Source organism: Hyaena hyaena, unplaced genomic scaffold (assembly GCF_003009895.1).
Source record: "Hyaena hyaena isolate Hyena2069 unplaced genomic scaffold, ASM300989v1 scaffold_712, whole genome shotgun sequence".
NCBI classification, from domain to species: domain Eukaryota; kingdom Metazoa; phylum Chordata; class Mammalia; order Carnivora; family Hyaenidae; genus Hyaena; species Hyaena hyaena.
The window spans coordinates 452,686-474,134 of NW_024081340.1; the positions used below are offsets into that span (position 1 = coordinate 452,686).

General features: G+C 34.7%; 1 protein-coding gene across 1 annotated transcript in view; it reads right to left on the reverse strand.

Moving 5' to 3' along the window:
• Positions 1-21,449, reverse strand: part of DHX36 (DEAH-box helicase 36) — a 51,749-nt gene that overhangs the window by 7,130 nt on the left and 23,170 nt on the right. The window contains exons 10-22 of the mRNA XM_039217685.1: positions 19,413-19,553; positions 19,086-19,188; positions 18,160-18,247; positions 14,951-15,006; positions 13,472-13,536; positions 12,178-12,321; positions 9,937-10,054; positions 9,227-9,325; positions 5,236-5,409; positions 4,989-5,075; positions 3,873-3,956; positions 1,268-1,367; positions 1,083-1,173 (exon numbers count right to left, since the gene is read on the reverse strand). Coding sequence (XP_039073616.1) covers positions 1,083-1,173; positions 1,268-1,367; positions 3,873-3,956; positions 4,989-5,075; positions 5,236-5,409; positions 9,227-9,325; positions 9,937-10,054; positions 12,178-12,321; positions 13,472-13,536; positions 14,951-15,006; positions 18,160-18,247; positions 19,086-19,188; positions 19,413-19,553 — 1,350 coding nt within the window. The remainder of the gene's footprint in view (positions 1-1,082; positions 1,174-1,267; positions 1,368-3,872; positions 3,957-4,988; positions 5,076-5,235; positions 5,410-9,226; positions 9,326-9,936; positions 10,055-12,177; positions 12,322-13,471; positions 13,537-14,950; positions 15,007-18,159; positions 18,248-19,085; positions 19,189-19,412; positions 19,554-21,449) is intronic.

The following is a 21,449-nucleotide window of genomic DNA, read 5'->3' on the forward strand; positions in this document are numbered from 1 at the left end:
TTCAGGTCTAGTATTTTTTCATGTTTATAGTAACAGGATACCCAAACTTTATTTAATGTCAGTTTGAGTTATTTTGTTACTACACAGTAACTGTTTTATATGCCTATGAGCTTAAAATGCCATTATAATATATTATTATCAAATAATTTCCTCACTGTTTCTGAACACCTATGTTCTTTTAAAACACATTTGGAATTACGTCCTTAGGACACAGTGCTCAAATTAATATATTCACTTATGAATCCCCTGGCTACTGACTATTTAAATGACATGGCACAAGATTCTAATGTGTCTTCTAAAAGGCATCAATTCACATACCACTAGACATCTGTGACTTACAGTTTGTTTCCTCACTAGAATGAACTTACTTGCTACGCAAAAAATATGTCTTGCAGTCTCCAATGACTCCTGAGGCTATTTGTACATGTACTTAAAAAGTTGTAACTTATTACCCAAAACTGTGAAATCACCAAATTTTCATCAAAGAGGTAAATTAGAAAATTATGTGACTTAGAAGAAAAAAATCCTAAAAAATTCTTCTCTAGGTAATGTCCATGCTTGCACTGATTTTTTTTTTTTAATGTATATTTTTGAGAGAGAAAAAGAGAGAGAGAGAGCACAATCAGGGGAGGGGCAGAGAGAGACAGACTCAGACAGGGGCACAGAATCCAAAGCAGACTCTAGGCTCTGAGCTATCAGCAGAAAACCTGATGTGGGGCTTGAACTCACCCATGTGACATCATGACCTGAGCTGAAGTTGGACGCTTAATCGACTGAGTCACCCAGGTGCCTCTGCACTATTTTTTTTTAATAGCTGGCTTACTTTCCTAATATTTACCTTAATATTATATTTCACTAACATTCTTTGTGAATAACGGATGATGGAGAGCTGATGCCAGGTATGTGCCATGAGGGAAAGTGATGCCTGTGTTGCATTCTCTTAAATTTAGATCAAAAGTAAAGAACAAGAATATGGCCCAAATATAAAGAACAAGTTTACAATAGTAGCTCTGTTGCCATAAAGAGGATTTCAAAAGCTTAAGGAGAATAAAAAATAACTCACAATAATCTTCAATGCTTACATTTTTCTTTTTTTACCCAAATTTAGTCGGATTTTAGCAACTTTGGGATATAAACCAGCACAGATGACAGCTTTAATTATCTTCTCATTATCTATTGGAAGTAGGAAGATAAAGGGAAAAAAAAGTAAAATACAGATACAACAAACAATGGCCGCAAGCTACTTACACTGCATGTTCTTCTTTACCTGAATTTATATTAGATTTTGGATCTTTAGGATTTCTACTGCTTACAAATCCAGCTCCAAGAAGATGCTCAGCAAACTGTCCTTTCATGTTATGCAGCATCTAGGGAGCAACGGTAACAAACAGAACTAGAATACCTTTCATACAGATTTTTATAGGAGCCATACAGCATATACTCATAAATAGCTGTAAGTTTTCCATTTTTATAAGACACTTGCAAAAATGTAATGTATTAGACTGGAGGCTGGCAAATTATACAATTTATAAACATTTTTTAAAAATGTTGTCAATAGTTTTATTGAAACAAAGTAACACTCACTCATCTATTATTTACGGTTACTTTTACACTATAATGGCAGAAATGGGTGGCTTTAACAGAGACCACATGGCCTATAAGCCAAAAATATCATGGTTTTTTTTTTGGTTTTTTTTTGTTTTTTATTTTACAGAAAAGACTGGCCTGCCATTAAGGAATAAACACTGATGTTTAAGTATTAACCCATTCTGCAAAATATTCATTAATATAATTTAAAAAATTATTCTCCACCTCGTATTTTAAAAAAACAAAAACAGAAAAACATAAATAAAATAACCAATATCTGTATTTCTACTACATCCATATTCCTACTACTGAGAATTAACCGCTGTTACATACTGGCACAAAGGCTCAAGGTCTGTTTTTTTGTTTTGCTTTTTAAGAATCATAATTTGAATAAAAATGATGCATGGGTCATTAAAAAGCACACAAGTAATACAGGAAAGTACAAATGAAATTTCCCTAAACTCAGTTTAGTCAGAAGTAACCATTAACTAGGTAAAGTAATACTGTAGACATTTATGCATATATACTGACAGAAGAGTTAGACAGAAAATGCTATCCTAACAATGGGATAATGTAAAAAAGCGATTTTAATAAACATATTAAAATTAATTTTAGTTCAAATTTTTTGGGGTGCTGGGTAATTCTGGTTCAATTTAAAAAAGTTAAATAGGAATAAAAATTAATTTGATTAATGCTAATATTTCACAATCACAGGAGATGATAACAGATCCTTGTAAGCTTAAAGTAAGAGGTTACGGAACATAAAGTTGGTCTTAAGTCTATGTCCCTTTTGTGAACTGTCTGACTTTAGCTTCTCCAGTTAATTTCTCTTATCACTGACACTCTAGACCATCTCTTGGCTTTTTATTATCATTATTTTATGCTGTTCAGGGTAATAACTATTCTATTCTATTCTAGATCTCTAATTCCCAATACTGTTTTGTATTTGTTCTATATTTAAATAATATCCACACACAACACTCACGGATTTAGTATAAACTCTCCATTCCTGAAATTCTTTTTATCTCTTAATAGCATTTCACCGTCTGTGAGTTTTCCAAGAACATCTCATGGGTATAGTATTTCAAGTGCTTTCTTGAATGCCTGTCCTCAGTCTTTACAGTTTAATTAAGATCTTGACTGGATAGAATATTCTCAATCCTTGGATTCAGTCATCTTTTCATACATGTAGTTCATTTTATTTTCTCTATTTCAGGGAAATGTTCTTGCACACATCTCTGAATATTCATAATTACACTTGAATTTTCTACAGAGAGACACCTATTCATGATGGATCAGTCCTGTCTTCCTGTCTACAAGCTTTTTACTTACTGCTTTCAATTTTTTCTTTTGTGGCTACATCTACAAACTGTGATTACCTAGAGTCTTTCCTCTATGTCAGTCCTTTACAGGGATTTCCACTTTGGTCCCTGTAATTCTTTTGGTCATCAATGTGTCTTCTTAGGTCAGGAGTCTTTCATCCACTCTGTTGGTTTATTTTCTTATCTTTGTTTTACTGAATCATATTCTTCCTAAACTGTTCCTTACTATGAAGCAGTTGTAAGGTATTTTATGTTGAGATATGTTGTATCTATTTTTCCCCACTGATTGTTATAACTTTCAGAATTGTCATACTATTTCATTTTGTTGATGTTTGCACAGCTTTTATTAGATTTGCTAGACATGCTAGATGCTTGATTCTTTTACCCCCTTGCAGAATTGTTAAATGTTCAGTACATTTATGTCAAATAGCTAGAATGTGCACGTAACTGGAAGGTGAGGAATCCCTATTCTTACGTCGCTCCAATTCAGTGTAGTGTCTCAAGTCTGACGTCTATTTGTCCTATTTGTTTACTATTTTCTATTTCATAAATACCTCCTATCCAGTGTTTTCTCATTAAAGATAACCTACCCAAAAGATAAGATAAAGATATTGTTTAATATTTTAAAATAGATTTTAGAAGTATTAGCATTTTCAGGATGAATCTTCAAAAGAGCAACTAGAAGGTGGGAGCAAAAACAGGAGCCAAGCTTTACTACATTTTCCTGCTGTACTCTGGAGTCTCGTTCCTTTTCTTAGGCATTAACCACCTTTACGTTTACCATATTATATAGCTTTGTTTTGTTGTGGTTGATTTATTTAATAAAGATTCCTTCTATTATTTTATATAATCATTTAACTTCATATGGCACACTCACAATTAACTTTTGTGCTGAAGACCTAACTGTACAAAATGGATACATATAAACATATTTGGGAATCATTTCAAAACATTCACCATTACCTGTAACGTGTTTGAAGACAAAAAATATTCCCAACAATAGTCTTTTTCATATCTGAAACCACGTCGCCTAGCATCTTCCCAGCCCTATGGGGCAAAGAAATAAAGAAAATTATTTATATTGTTCATCAAAGCAAAGATGCTTACTAGTCTTTATCTTGGTAATAACTTACTTTTCTACTGACACTCCATTTTTTAAAATAAACTCAGAAGAATTTTGAAGTTCACAAACAACAAACAAAACAAAACAAAACAAAAAATACAAAAAACAAAAACCACTCCCCATAATTCTAGTTAGGATATAGCCACGAATGAATTTCCAGACTTTTCTTCATACAAACAAGTACAAGTTATGTAACAATATACTGTGCATTTTATACAAAATGCCATCATATAAAGTTTATATTAATAAAAAAGACCTCTGTTGAACAAATTCCAATGCTACTATATTGGAATATACACAAATATGTGTGTGTGTGTGTGTATATATGTGAAGTTATATTATTTGGATAGAGAAGCGAAAATAGGGGGAAAAAGTTAATACAGGATAAGCTCAAAGGAAAAAAAAACACATAAAATTTCCCATAATATGTGATATAAAAATGAATCTAGAACTACAGTAAAAAGATACTATCTCTAAAAACCTAAACATTTAAATTTTGCAAAGATGGTGACAAATGTATTCCTTAAATAAGCTTGACTTATGGGAGGAGAAACCGTCTCTCTAAATAATGTACATGATTATGATACTCATCAAAATGTTAAATATGAATATAGTTATAATTTATTAATAACAGAATAAGACCATCATTTATGAATGTCAACACAAAGATACAAATGAATAACATCACATAGATTTTTAAGAACTGTTTATTTGTTCTACTGTTTTCAAAACACAACTACAGGTTTTCTCCCAAAAGGGTAAATTAACGAACTATCAAAAAATTAAAATATCATGTGCAATTTTTTAAAACATTCACCTAATTTTAACACTCACTTAGCAATTTATTTGATACCTATAAAATATACACATTTTAAAAAGTTGTGTATATTATCAGCTTTTCACTTGAATGAACTGTCACAATCCAGAACAAGTCATTTTTTTTTTTTTTTTTTTACCTCAAATGCATTCACAACTGTCAGATGGTCACTTTTTGTATCTTTTGCCAATTCTTTTCTTCTTGCATCTGCAATCTTTTCTTTGCCCTTAGAGAAGAAGAAAAAAAAAAAATAGATGAAGGCCACTTAAATTGCCCTGATGGTAAAGAGAGAAAGGAATTTGAATAAAACGCTGAAGAATGTTATCTAAGCAACAATTATTCTATGACTATAAAAATGCCTAGCCTTTTATCTGTATCTTTCTTACCAATGGAATGACAAAGGGATCTTTGAAGCTGAGACTAGCAGCAATGGTGAGTACTGGGTCTAAACAACAGAAGAGAGCTCCAAAAAGAATCATTTTTCCAATGTGTGGCTCAACTGGTAATCGTGCTAAGTGGACTCCAAGGGGTGTCAATTCTTCTTGTTTATCCAAAGCATTCTGTAAAGCATAGATTTAGGTTTAGAATCAACACTGTAAAGCATCCTTTTCAAAGCTATTTTAGTTTGCTTTAAAATAACCAACAGGAGAGTTTTCACTTTCTTAGACCCAAATGCTGGGTCTAATATTGTTCAATGCCAATATTTCTTCACCAAAACAAAACTTCTGAAGTCAGCAAAGGTTAGAAACTTAAAATAAATAAAACATCCACAACCTGGCTTTACTCTAAACGGTAGGAGAGAAATAAGAGAAATACCACATTAGCAGACTTTCAATCAAATAACATCACCTCCTAGAGTTGTGGGAAAAAATAAAACAAAGAAAGAAACTATTATATAGTCGGAATAAACAATGCAGAGCTTTGATTCTGGCAGTTTAAGAGACATCATACAGGAAGGCAAGAAATAATGGGCAAAGCCAGAACACTCAAAACTGGGGGTGGGCTACTGCTCTGATTACCTAGGTAATTGGTCCAATCATCCCACTGAGCACAGCTAGGAAAGCTGTTTGAAGACACTGAGGAGTAAGTATAAAAATTATAAGTCTAGAATTTGGAGAACAGAAGTCCAGGGAGATGAGGCCAGAGCAGGGGCTTCTTTTCCTGGCAGAAGCAACATAAATCTTCTCTGGAGAAAGCTATCATCATCTCAGGCTTCCAATTCTTATCTACAAAGAATACTATAAATGCAATGTCCAGTGCACAATCAAAATACCTAGGTATACAAGAAGGTATCAACAAAATAAAAACCATAACCCATGTCTCTCATTAGACACAGACTTCTATTAAACACTTGTGGCAGAAATAACCTTAATAACCTTAATCTTACAGAAATTCTTTCAGAGCTCCCTACTTTTTTTTTTTTTTTTAACCTGGCATAATCTTGGTACCAAACTGGATAGGGACATTTGGAGAAAGGAAAACGATTAAATAATCTTATGCATGAGAAACCACAGGGGGGAAAAACAAGACAAATTGAATTCCAGAAAGTTAGATTTGTTTCAGGAATGAAAGTTGGTTTAACATTTGAAAAATCAATGTAATCCAATACAAAACAAATTAAACAAGAAAAAAACACATCATAATCTCTTGAGAGGCAGAAAAGGGACTTGACAAAATCAATTATTCATGCACAATAAAAATCTTTTAGTAAACTAAGAATAGAAACCTCCTTAATTTGATAGTTTCCACGAAAAAATCTTTAACATGCTCAACAAATTGTTGACAGCTTTCCTTCTAAGAAAAAGAACACAGGAATGCACGCTATCGTACCACTTCTGCTCAACGTTGTACTAGGGGTCCTATATGATTGGAAAGGGATAAACAGAACTATTTATAGGGTGCCTGGGTGGCTTAGTGGGTTAAGGGTCTGACTCCTGATTTTGGTTCAGGTCACAGTCTCATGATTTCGATTCGAGGCCTGTGCTGGGTCAACGCTGACAGCAAGGAGTCTGCTTCGGATTCTTTCTCTGCCCCTCCCCCATCTAACCATCAACAAAACTAAAAGGCAATCTACAGAATGGGAGAAGATATTTGGAAAGGACATATCTGATAAAGGGTTAGTATCCAAAATATATAAACAACTTACACAACTCAACACCCCAAAAATGAATAATCTGATTAAAAATGGGCAGAAGATATGAACATCTTTCCAAAAAAATATAGATGGCTAACAGACACATGAAAAGATGCTCAACATTACTCATCATTAGGGAAATACAAATAAAAACTACAATGAGATATCACCTCACACCTGTCAGAATGGCTAAAATCAACACTACAAGAAACAAAAGGTATTGGCGAGGATGTAGAGAAAGAGGAACCCTGATGTGCTCTTGGTGGGAATGCAAACTGGTGCAGCCACTGTAGAAAACAGTACAGACATTCGTCAAGAAGTTATAAACAGAACTACCCTACAATCCAGCAACTGCACTACCAGGCATTCACTCCAAGAATATAAAAATATTAATTCAAAGGGTTACATGCAACACCCCCAAATGTTTATCGCAGTACTGTCTACAATAGCTAAACTATAAAAGCAGCCCAAGTGTCCATCAACTGATGAATGAATAAAGAAGATGTGGTGCACAATGGAATATTACCCAGCCATAAAATAAAACACAATCTTGACATTTCCAAAGATGTGATGGAGCTAAAGAGTATCATGCTAAATGACATAAGTTATTCACGGAAAGACAAATACCCTATGATTTAATTCATACAAGAAATTTAAGAAACCAAAGAGCATACAGAAAAAGAAAAAACAAAACAAAACCGAAAGAAGCAAACCAAGAAAGAGACTCTTAACTATAGAGAACAGATGGTTACCAGAGGAGAGTTCAGTGGCTAGATGGGTTAAAAAGGTGATGGCGCTGAAGGCAGGCACTTCTGATGAACACTGGGTGTTGTATGGAAGCACGGAATCACTATATGGCACTCCTGAAACTAGTACTACACTGTCTTTTAACTAACTGGAATCTAAATAAAAATGTAAAGAAGCTTCAAAATCTACTGTTGGACAAGGATTCACTGGTCTTTTCATGATTCTGTTGGCTGCAAACAGCTAAGTAAAGACTGGCTCTTAAAATTCAGTTGGGAAAGAAGAAGCCACCTACTTAGGCTTCAGAGTCCAGCTGTTCTCTGATCATCCATTTCTACCATAAATAGTAAGCTGATTCTTTGACTGCCACCTAACTCTATTCTATTAGATAAAATAGCAGCAAAGCTCTATTCTTTTAGATAAAAACCAAGAGGGGATGACAGGTCAGCAGTAAAACTGCACTACTTCCTAAAATATCAGGAACCTCACTAAATCTAATACAAATTCCAACAAAGACGGTTAGATAATTAACAATACTTTTTCATTTAAACAACTCACATTAAAAGCTACTACAATGTTCTGATGTAGGCCACATTCTCAAAATTACCTGCATAAATGGCTTAAATAAAACTGAAATATGAAAAGTACATCTTCAGCAACCTCTAACCCAGCACTAATACACAGAATTTTAGCAATGATAGAAATGTTCTATGTGCAATTTGACTAGAGATACTGAATTTGTAATTTACTTCAAAATTCTTATTTAAATAGTCACATGTGACTAGTGGCTGCCTTACTGAAGAGAACAGCTTGGACCACTTTTTCTCTGCTCTGAGCATTACCTCACAGTACCCTTCTCCTCATTCTGAGTACTAACTCACAGCCAGTCCTGTAACTCTTCTCAACATGGTCTTGTGCACGGATGGCTACCAACTAAGCAGTCACTTGTTAGGACAGTGAAACTAGCTTCTCAAAACAATGACTCCATAGAAAGAAACTAAAGCAGAACAAAACAAAAAAAAAAAACTTCAACAACAAAATGTCAGGCAGGGGGATATAAAGCCCATTCGTATTCTTTCAAAAATACAAGAATTGCCTTCATAAGATGTCCATACACCCATTAAATTACTTGGATTTGACAAAAATTCTGAAAACATTATGGTAATCAGAAGAATCTAATAAACCAACCAAATTCATCTGTAGAATACAAATGAAAACAAAAACCAGTAAATTGAAAAGATTTAAATTTTATATAGTTTTAAAACAAGCCTACAATGAAAAAAAATTGTGGAAAGGGCCCAGAATGATAAGACCATTACAAAGGTATAATTTTATAACTTTCTAATTCACGTTTCATATACCAAGCCAAAGAGTAAATCAAATTGGCACCATGTATTCATTGGTCTACCTCTTAGTAATGACAGTAAATTTTTTAATCAGGTGGCTTACGTGCTCTAATATTATAAATCTAAGCATTTTTAAAAATAAAAAAAATTTACCAGTTCCATCAGGTGTTTTATGGAGAGCGACACTGCTTCATCTGATGGTGGATCCATTAACCTACTCAGAAAATAAGCAATTCCACCTAGCCTTAAAATCTGGAGGAAGACAAGTATAATTAAACATATATCATATACTGACATTAACGGTTTAGTCCTGCCTGTATCAATTAATAAAGCATCAAACCTATACATGATTTTCAAGTTACTTCTTTCTATCACCCACCAACTTTATATTAATGAGAAAAGTAGCTGGTTAAAATCTCAACGAATAGACTGATTACCAATAATCTTCAAAATAAAAAGGTTGTCTGTATCAAAATTTATGTATAAAAGACAGAGAGCACCTCAAGATGTAGTTAACAGTACACTTAGCTAACATTTATGGAACATTTACTGTATGCAAGGCACTGTTCTAAGAATTCTATATAAACTTTATTTAAATAACTTGCCAACTCCAACAACTAGCTTGTCAGGGGAGGAGTTAGGATTTAAACACAGGCAGCATGATTCTAGAGCAGTACATGATAAAATGTGTTTAATAAACATTTGAAGGAAGTTTAAAGACAGCTTATTAACACACACACACACACACACACACAAATGCATTTTAACAATTCTTCTTCACAGATTAATATACTTTCTTCTATAGAAATGCTGAAAATTAGTACCCCACCCTCTATTTAGTTTAACTCTCCCACCTAATTTACCTTTATTTGTAAACAAAGCTCTTCCAAAGGAGTTCTCAAAATTTCTGGCAGTTGATAGTCATCCAGAAGGCTTGCTCTAAGACCATTGTACAGATGATAGCAATGACCAGGTTGAACTCTTAAAAAATAAATAAATAAAAGGAACATTAACAGTGACTTCTTAGAACACCAGAGAAAATAGTAGGCAGGGAAAGCATCTGTACCATAACTAAATATTTCATTTTTTTTTTTAATTTATTTCTAGGAGAGAGAGAGAGACAGCGTGAGCAGGGGAGGGTCAGAGAGAGAGGGAGATACAGACTCTGAAAAAGGCTCCAGGCTCTGAGCTGGCAGTCAGCACAGAGCCCGACGCGGGGCTCGAACCCACGAACCACGAGATCATGACCTAAGCGAAAGTCGGACACTTAACCGACTAAGCCACCCAGGCACCCCTAAATATTTCACTTTTATTAATCATTGGTTCCTTCTCCCCATGTAGTTGAATAACATGATCTAGAGCCATTATCCCTATGTTCTAGTTTGAAAAAAGAGAAGATTTCCTCTCCCCACCAATAATTTGGTTCCCTATAACTAACTTACAGATTCCAGAATGCTGTGCTTAAGAAGAGCAGTTTGCTGAGGTTTACCCTTCATATGCCTTGTAAGCATTTTATGTAATAAATCCTAGCATTATGTTAACCTGTCTATATTATTTAAAAAGCTTTTAAGTATGTGCTAATTAGTGAGCTCTCAGAGGGATGTTGGAAATTTTTTAATAGCTGTATTTTTCTTTAGTGATAGGAATGGACAGTGTTAAAGACAGATGTGTAGAGGTGAGGGTATTCATCTGTCTTCAAGCAGAATAAATACTCCTATGGGCTCTTGCTGCTAGGCCTGTTTCCTAAAAGAATATAATTATAAAAATCTTTGCTATTTCTGTCACAAGCCTACAAAGACCCGTCATCTATAATGTAACATGCCTGTAAAAACTAAGAATGTCTCCACTGAGGACCACATAATATAGTTTGCTCTGGCCTTCAAAATAATTATCTATCAAAGCAGGCTTTGCTAAAGGAATTTATATCTATGAACCCTACAAAGGACTATTCTTCATTTGAATTAAAATACTATAATTACGTAGTTAACTTCTACCATGCTACTGCAATGAAAATTTAGATGAAACGTAATACTTTGTTTTCTTTATTTCTATAACTATTTTATAGATCAAACATAAGGCTAGTATGTTTACTATTCATATATAAAAGTGTACCAAAATGGTGAATACTACTTGAATCAGTATCCAGTGGTGTTAAGTCTTCATGAGAAAACCTTAGTCTTAGAGATCCCCAAATCAAGTTATCCCGATAGCTGATTAGAAGAGTACAATTCTTCGAATAAGCCATCACTTCAGCTCAAGAGCAGCAATTGCATAATCTAATAAGCGGCCTACAAATTGTGGGATAATCTGCAAAGATTACAGCAAGATTCCGTGCTCTACTACCTGCAAATGTAAACAAAGTATTGATGGAATGATCTAACTCTCCTTTCCTTACTTACGCCAGTATCTGAAGATTAATGGAAATCTTTTTGTCCTACCTGTAGGAGGCAAAAGAAAAATTCTTCTACCACTTCAGACATGATTCTACCTCTCATATGAATAAGGGTGTAAAAGTTTTGGGAAGTATGCATTAAAATAATAGGTGCAACTATTTATGTTAAAGTCAAATCATTCTTCCTACCATTAAGATAGAGATATTATTTCTTACGCTGCCACCATATCAATAAGAAAAATTCCGTGTGTTTTCATTGGTAAATAATAGTGAAAGGCCAGTCTAGCTGTGAAGTGCAGTATTAGAAGGCCAGGCTGGAGCCAGACTACCAGCACTCAAGTCCTGACTCTGCTACTTACACAACTGTGTAACTTTTCATTTCTTTATCCCTTAATTTCCATGTCCTTAAAACAGAGGCAATAACCTACCTCATAGCATTGTAGTGAAGATTAAGCAAGTTAATATATACAAAATGTTTAGGAGATAACATGACATTCAAATATTATTACTAGTTATCATGATTATTAGTAATTCATGCTTTTAAAAAAATGGAAACAAAAACAACAGAACTAATAAAGAATAAAGAGTATTAATTTTAATTAACTAGATTGAAAAATTAAAAGTAGAGAAATCATAAAATAGAAATCTTGGCAGATATTTTTCATCAAGAAACTATGATTAAAACAACTTATAGACAAAGGTTCCATCTTACCTTCCAGCTCGACCTTTCCTTTGTTTGGCATTAGCTTTACTAACCCACTCAGCAGACATGGTACTGATGTTATTTTGTGTGTCAAAGTGTGTCTCTTTTATTTTTCCTCCATCTATCACATAAACTACATCATCTATGGTAATGCTGTTTGGAAAACAGACGTATGAAAACATTAAAAATATATTAAAAGCACATAACCTCTGACTACAGATAGGGACTTTAAAGCAGTTTTTATTGGTCAAATTGATTTTTGCAGTTAGGGATTTTCACCAGTGTTGCCACATTCACCAACATTACAGGGATCAAGCGCCTAGTTGTGCACACAGCACCAGGAGCTGTAGCAGCAGCCAATTCTACAGATGACATGAGGACATTTTATTTGCCCATAGTCAAACTTCACAGTTTGCTTAATGACTTCTGTACCTAGCTCTGTGGGCCCCAGCGCTCACATGGTTTAATATCAGCCTCCACAGAAAAATCTGTTTCCATGGGTATACAGGCATATTAATACTTACAAAGGAATATAAGAAATTTTAAGGCTATTCATAACTAATTACTAAACAATATGACCCCCATCCAGAAAAAGGCAAAACCAAAATTGACCTCAACTCCCATGATTCCTTAAGAAGGCTTTTTATTTTTATTTTTTTAATGTTTTATTTATTTCTAGGAGAGAGAGAAAGACAGCGTGAACAGGGGAGGGTCAGAGAGAGAGGGAGTCACAGACTGAAACAGGCTCCAGGCTCTGAGCTGGCAGTCAGCACAGAGCCCAATGCGGGGCTCGAACCCACGAACCGCGAGATCATGACTCAAGCCAAAGTCGGACGCTCAACTGACTAAGCCACCTAGGCGCCCCAAGAAGGCTTTTTAATTTTTTTTTTAAATGTTTATTTTTGAGAATTAGAGTCAGAGCATGAGCAGGGGAGGGGCAGAGAGAGAGGGAGACAAAAAATCAGAAGCAGATTCCAGGCTCTGAGTGGTCAGCACACAGCCCACTGCAGGGCTCAAACTCATGAACTGTGAGATCATGACCTGAGCCGAAGTCACATACTTAACTGACCGAGCCACTCAGGCACCCCAAGAAGGCTTTTTAAAAAAGACTTTAAAAGGCTGTTTCTAATCTGTTATAGGATTAGAAAACAAAAAAGTCTCTGCTCAACACCATGACTAAATTAAAATAACTTTAAAGAAATTATGAAGTATCTTTTAGAGAGGAAAGAGTATAAGGTATGTTAACTTATGGGGCTCAAAACTCATAAAATCATCAGTGGTTGATATTTAAAACAATTCTTACCTAGTCTCTGCAATATTGGTAGCAATTACTATTTTCCTAACACCGGGAGGAGTTCTTTTAAATACCTGTAAGAATGAATACATCAAAACTGCAAAAGCACATTAAATTTCTAAGACATCATTCTTACAATTAGAATTACTTCAGATATTGTTCATTTTCAGCATTCTGTGTTCACTCCTTCACATACGCATCTAACATTTGTAGATATATTTACAGACACACACTATTTTCAATTAAACCATCATTTTCGTTAAATCAAACAAAATCTCCCAGATTTTAGAACCTTATCACAAAGAAAATTTCAAATGAAATACGATTACTTAAATTTACAGATTGGTTTTTAACAAGAACTGGAAACCGTAATGTCTTTTTGTGTATCAAACTTTTCAGAGAGTGAGTTTAGTTTAAGAATAAGAATTAAAAATTATCAAAAACTCTATGGGCATGGACACCAGCAAACCAGGCAGGTGCCAAACTCAGAATGAATGTCAGTGGCCTGTACCACTATATATAAGCTTCTGAAACCAAACTTTAAAGAAAATAAAAAATAAATCTTCAGATGCTGATTCCTACAAACAACGGGCACCCTTCACAAAGCCACCGGAGTAAAAGGAAACGTGTAGTCAAGTCCCACTTGGCTATAATGCAAAAAATACACAAACTGATCTCCTCATTTACATAAATGGTAATCAACAGAAAATGTATTTTCCAATGTAGTCACATAATCTCTAGCAAAGGAATACACAGTTTACTATTAGAGTGTCAGAATGGAAGTGCTCTTCTGTCTGGTCTTTGGCACTAAGAGTCCTCTCCTTTTCTCCTTGTCTTCACTTAGATATGCACTCTTTAATTGAGCTGGCTGAGCCTTACTCAGGATTAAAGAATCAGCAAAAAAGATACTAAAAGGGCCTCATTAAAAAATGCCTTGACATTTTCTTACAAAAGGAGTAGATAAAGTACAATGGAAGAGCGGTTGGCTTTCTTCTGAGCCATCTCATTCTACCAGGGCCTGCAAACACTGCAGTCCAGAAAACTACCTCGTCTTTAAGAATGCAGTGTTCATCCTAACTAGGAACAGGCTTGAACCTAACAAGAGATAAAATATTCACATTAATAATGTATTATTGATAAAATGGGAAATCTCATACCAGCAAATATATTCATTCTGTTCAATCAAAATCCCAAACATCAAGCTGTAGTAGGGCATAGATAACTGAAACCCAAACAAGTTACTGGTGAAACTGATCTTTAAACTTTTCCCTAAATGCTGACAAAACTAAATTGTTAATTATCCTCAGTTACTCCGGCTTTTGAAATGCAATTATCCCCTGAAGACTCATTTGCAAAGGTTCTTAAAGAAGTGGTTTTTATATGGATTACTACTTGAAAATGCACCTTCAAAAAAATAAAGGAAGACAATAAACAGCCCTTAAAGTCTGCCTCAATCTAAAAGACAGAGAGTGAATAAATTTAACATACCTGTGTCTGATTAACAGTAGGCATCAGTGAATGTAGCGGTATAATAAGAAACCTGTCTGAAAATTAAAAAAGAAAATTAAACTTTAACATAAATAGTTGCAGGAAAAGCTCCAGATGCTAAGTACATAATTCTTCACTTATATTACTATGTATAATCAGAGCAACTTTGTTTCATTTTCTTGTCTTCTTAGTGTTCCAGTAAGTTCTTAATGACATTTTATTCTGTCAATTTGTTTCACATTGATAAAAATATTCACCAAATTCCTAAAGAATGCTTAAAAGTTAGGAGCAATCTTCTCAAATTATGCTAGAAACATCATTAATTCTATTCCCATCACTTAAATGAAGACCAAAAAATTTCACTGTAATATGAATGCAAGTTTGTAGACTTTGGGTGATCCTCACTATTTTAATCATATAGGTAATATGAGAATTTTTAGAGCCCTCTACTTAATGAAATTCCCATACCCATTTTTATGTTAAAAAATAATGAAATAGCACTGGTAAAGTTACCTCCATTTTTAAATATAATTTTGTTAGAATTATAAAATCACATTCCTACTTTTTAAGTTTCAAAATGAAATAGTTCAACCCATTCGTGATTATTAGCCAAAAGGGAGAAATTTTGGTGTAGTATTAGTGATGGAAACGAGAGAATGTTAAGGAAGCAAGGGTAAATTTCATGTTTAGTTATGATTACAAAAAAATTCAACCTGACTTAAATTTCTAGCAAGTATCCAAATGACTCAAGATAACTGAGTTTCCCCCTTCAAAAAACTATTGTTATTCAAAGGAGATAGGCTACTCCTCAAACCCTTCTGATAAGGGTTACAAACCTTCAAAGGTAGTAAAAAGCTGTCAAGCAATAGGATGCTCTGAATTACTTGTCTCTGAGACACAATATGAAATGCATCAACTCAATCAATACTCAAGCCAAAACTATTTACTTCAGTTGGGTTAGGCCTTAAAAGTTAACTTCCAGTTTATAGGAAGTATAGGTAAGAAAGGGTCAAATGATGATACTATGGAGACTCAGATTCAGACAAATCTGAGACTAGATTTGTCTAGGTAGACCTAGCCTAGTCTCCACAAGTCATTACCATGGGGAAAGTAAGGAGCTATAAAAGTGATTATCTGGAGTAAAAGACTTATCTGGCTTAAAATTTTCTGTCATTTGAACAAGCAGCTATGAAAGACACTTTTAGGGGAAAATGGGAAAATCTGATTACAGACTAGATTATTAGATGATGTTAAGAGTTAGGTATGAAAATGGCACGGTGGTTATATATTATATAGAAAAGTGTATTTTCAGAGATGCGTATATTTTAGGGAATAACATGAAACAGCTGCAATTTATTTTAAAAATGAAAAATTAGATCACAAAAGTAACTGCTGCATTGAAGTCATTGGTGTCTGTTGTTCATTATATAATTTTCTAGTTTTCTCTAAGCTTAAATGTTTCATTACAAGTTAAAAAAAATCAGTAGCCAGGTAAAACAATGAAAGTAAAAACAATTCTGCTAAAGGCAATATAACTGGGGTAAAAAGACTTCAGACTGCTGATACTGCACAACTAGTCAGTGGCAACAAAGTCTACACTCTTATGAGAAGGAAAAAAAGCAAGCTGATAAGCATTTGATAAATTGAGTTTCAAAATTTACCTTTCAGTCAGTATAGAGTTAGACCCATTTTTTTTTTTTTTTTGCCTCTTTTACCATGCCTAACAGAGTATAGCTGATTATTAAGGCTAAATGTTACAAATATAACTTGAGAAAAAACATTCTTGTTAAACTTTAGGAAGATTTCTTTTTTAAAAGAATTCAGCAGGTAGTAAAAGTATAAGTTAATACCTCCTTCCTTGAGAATTAAATTAAAAGTTAATAAAGTCAATTATAATAATATCATACCATGTAATTGTAGTATTACATTTTAGTAGATCTCCCTTGTATTTTTCCTGGTAAATATTTACACATACTCATTTTTTATTTTAAGTAAACTCTACACCCAATGTGGGGCTCAAACTCAGAACCCTGAGATCAAGAGCTGCACACTCTATTGACTGAGCCAGCTAGGTGGCCCACACATACCCACATTTTTTAAAACTAAAAGTAGATCATACAGTAGTGGTTTTTTTTGGGGTGGGGGGGAGGGAGATGGGAGGGACCACATTAGAAAGTTCAGCCCAAAAAAGAATCCCAGTTGTTTAAAAAAATAATTCAATTGCAAAGTTTAATCATGACTACACTTTTTCTATAGACAAAGGTGATCACTGACCAGGAAAAGATAAAGCACTATTTCATTACACAGAAGTTCTGGTAATCAGATAAAAACATTTTTCAGCTACAGAAAAGTAAATAATTTTAATTACAGAGAATGTTTTGAGGACATTACTATAATAGGATTTAACAAAGAAAAAATACAGCTTTACTATTTTAGTCAATAGTTAGATCAAAATATTTTTAGTGTCTTATAAAGATAAAATGTGTCAAAAGCACTTCAAGAGATTAAGGTTAGAAAATATAGTCAGAACTATACAATACTAAATACAATTTGCTTTGTTATTTTACTGATTTAAAGTTAATAATTATTCCTGAAAATGCTCTGGCTAAATTTCATAGGAGGAAAATGGACCCATATATTTCTAAGACATAAGTGATTACGTCTCTTAAACCTGCTATTTAATCATCAGAATCACCTACAAAATTTTTAAAAATTACAGATGTTCAAGTCACATTTTTAGATTTTGGGGGAGGATGGGATCTGAGTATCTGAACTTTAAAGAAGCACCACTAATGACTTGTATAGTCACAACTGAGAAACACTGAGCTAAGGGATAAATTCAACCCTCTTTTCTGCCCAATTAAATGCAGCAGTGAGTGAAAAATCAAACTCAAGTGCCCACATCTTAACTTCAAGAGCTCAATATTATTAGACGAATTTAAGAAATAAAATATTCTCATCATAATACCAAATAAAGAACTTCACCATATACCTAGCATCTTCATCTTGTAGCCTAGAATTTTATTTTTAAAAAAGAGAGAAAGAGATCAAAGTTTAGAAAAAACCCAACCTAGGCTTAAGACCACCAAGTTCCTACAGTGAGGAAGCCTTAGGCTAAGCAACACTTCTTCAAATAAAAGAAAAACATCATGCTGCATATAATTTAAGTACTATTCTTTGAATTGTAATAAAATACATTTCCATAATACCTGATTTAAACATCACTTGTGACATCAAGAGATCATGTAAAGTGCTGATATTGTCCCAGCCTGGTAGAAAGACCAGTATCGCACCATCCTATACGGAGGGGAAATAACCATTACGAAGTATCACGTAACAAAACATACTTAATGTAAACTTCTGTGCACATTTCAGTCTTCATTATGATTAGATTATACTAGCTTCAGAAATTTTAGCTACTGATTATAACCAGAGAAGCTCACTTTTTAATGTTTATTTATTTGGAGAGAAGGAAGGAGGGAGGGAGGGAGAGAGACAGAGAGAGAATATGGGGGGAAGGAGCAGAAGAGAGTTCTCTCAAAGCCCAAAGAGGCTCTATGCTGCCAGCACAGAGATCGATATAGGGCTCAATCTCACAAACCGTGAAATCATAGCTGAAACCAAGAGTTGGACGCTTAACTGACTAAGTCACCCAGGGACCCTGAAGCTCACTCCTTTTTTTATTTTAATTTTTTTTAATGGTTTTTAAAATTTATTTCTGAGAGAAAGAGACAGCATTGAGCAGGGGAGGGTCAGAGAGAGAGGGAGACACAGAATCTGAAACAGGCTCCAAGTAAGCTGCTAGCACAGAGCCAGACACGGGACTCAAGAGAACCCAGGAACCCAGGAACTGTGAGATCATGACCTGAGCCAAAGTAGGACGCTTAACCGGCTGAACCACCCAGGCACCTGGAAGCTCACTCTTTAAAAACAGGATTTACAACCCATTGGTTTAGTCTTTTCTATAAATAGATCAAATACCTCAGTCTTGATATTCTGAGTATCCTGTTTCTAGTATCAAAGCAATTTCATCCATATGCTACTTTTAAAAGCCATTAAAAAAATATTATTCTTTTCTCAGGGTCTTGATGTATTAATGAAATTAAACTGTATCGCCAAGAGACAAAAAACTAACCTCTTCTTCCAAAACGATGTGTCGGATAAGGGCAGCAATCAAATTCAGATCAACTTTATCATCATCGATCATTTCCATAACATCTATAGTACTTGCAGAATACCTATCAAAGTTAAATAAAGTCATGAAATACCTGATCAAGTTTCCTAAGGTCCAACCTGTTATCTTAAAATCTTAAAATTAATTTAATCAGCAAATTAAACAATTAACATATAGAAATATTACTAGGAAAACAATAGTTATGAACAAATTCAAGAAAACAATCTCTGTTTTTTTGTTTTAGTCATTTGGCCTCTGTGCTCTCAAATAAAAACAAAAAACATTTACCTTTTTCGCAGTTCCCTTACATAATCTGGCCAGCGTTCTTTATAGATTGCTTCTTTTTCTTCTTTGTCTTGTCTATTTACATGCCCTTGCATGAAACCCCTCTTAAACTGGGACCTGTGTTCTTTTTGTTCTGGAACATATCTAAAATAAATAAAAGATTCTTCAATAGCTTCACCTTTTGGAAACTCTCTGGTTTTAGCAAATATCTATGACTTTTTACTTTTGGGTTTTAAAGAGGATTTTTATTATGCTTTCTGGTGACTGCTACTAAATAGCAGTTTATTAGCAGCTGTTCATTAATATATAAAATCTAACATTTTAGATAATAATCATTCTTCTCTACCAAAGTATATAAAACTTTAATCATTAGCAGTCAAAATAAAAAAAAATTAACACTACAGTAACTTTCACCTTTTAAGTTTGCTCTAAGAAGTTAATATTTAATGTAAATATAAATGTAACATATAAAATAATTGCAAATGACTAGCTGAAGACTCAAATTTTGAATATATAGGTTTCCAAACCTGAGTGCACATAAGAATCCCACAGAGAGCTTATAAAATACAGAATCCTAAATCTATCCCTTGTGATTTGGATTCTGTAGGTCTGGTTGGGGTCTGCTAATCTAGGAATTTGAATTAGTGCTCCAGGAAATTCAGAAAATTTACCTATGAACCTACAGATCCATCCTTGAGAACTATTTAAATTCTGCTCAGTCCTACAGGCAGAGCTCAATGGCAGAGCCAGAATCATTACTCAAGTCTCCCGTGTGTCAGTCCAATACTATGCCATGATTCCACCACGCCATTAGTGACTGCTAAAAACTGAGGGTGCATCTGCCTAGGAGTTCCACCTAACATAAATGGCTTGAGAGGCATGGGGGTGGGAGGACACAAAGAAAAAGGAAACTACACTTTAACCCCAAAGCCCCTGGAAATTCGCCTATGGAGAACATCTATATGGAAAAGGGGGGTCTGGAGCATGGGCTTTAGAGTCAGACAGAATTGGACTGATGTCCTACTCTGCCACTGACTACCTGTGTAACCCTGGACAAGATGCAAACTTCTGCCTTTCGGTTTGCCTATTTGAGATATTTTAATACTCATATAGTATTGGCATGAGAGTAAAAGAAAAATGGAGTAAGATAAAGCACAGTGCCTAACACACCGTAGACACCCAAAAAGTGTTTATCCCCTTCCCTATTCAGTACCTGTGACCCAGGATTCCCCTAAGTCTTCGATACATATAGAGGCATCAACGTGAAGTAGGGCAACCTGAGACAGAGATTAGTCCTGGTCAGCAGGATGGACCCACAGTTGGCTCCCTTCCCAGCAATTCCGAAAAACAGAGGTAACCTTCAGCCCCCTAGTCCAAGTGCCCAATGACAGCCCTCCATATCATCTTCACCCTGTTTCCCTCCCTTCAGCTCTTCTTCTTGGAGGGGATAGCTGGGGGATTAGGTTGAAAAATTCTGTCCAAGGATCACCCTCCTTCAACTCCACTCTCAGGGCTGACTAGGGAATGACAAGGGCACAGACACCATTCTTTTGCTTCAAGACCCTTTAGCTACAGTTCCCTGAACATTTCCTGCCTTCTATGGAGCTTAAGAAAGCAACTCATCATTGAATAATTTGAGCTTACTGTTCCCTGAAACTTCACTTGCACTACTGTCATCTATTATTCTATTAGAAAACAACTGGTAAGGGGCGCCTGGGTGGCTTAGTTGGTTAAGCTTCCGACTTTCGCTTAGGTAATGATCTCGCGGTTCGTGGGTTCGCGCCCCGCGTCGGGCTCTGTGCTGACTGCCAGCTCAGAGCCTGGAGCCTGTTTCAGTCTGTGACTCCCTCTCTCTCTGACCCTGCTCACGCTGTCTCTCTCTCTCTCTCTCTCTCTCCTAGAAATAAATAAAACATTAAAAAAAAAAATTGGTAAATGTGCCACAGAAGGAAGTGAGACGAATGGTGGAAAGTGAAATTGAAGAGAGAATACATAATAAATCTTATTGATGACAAAACCAGATCATGGAAGACCAAGATA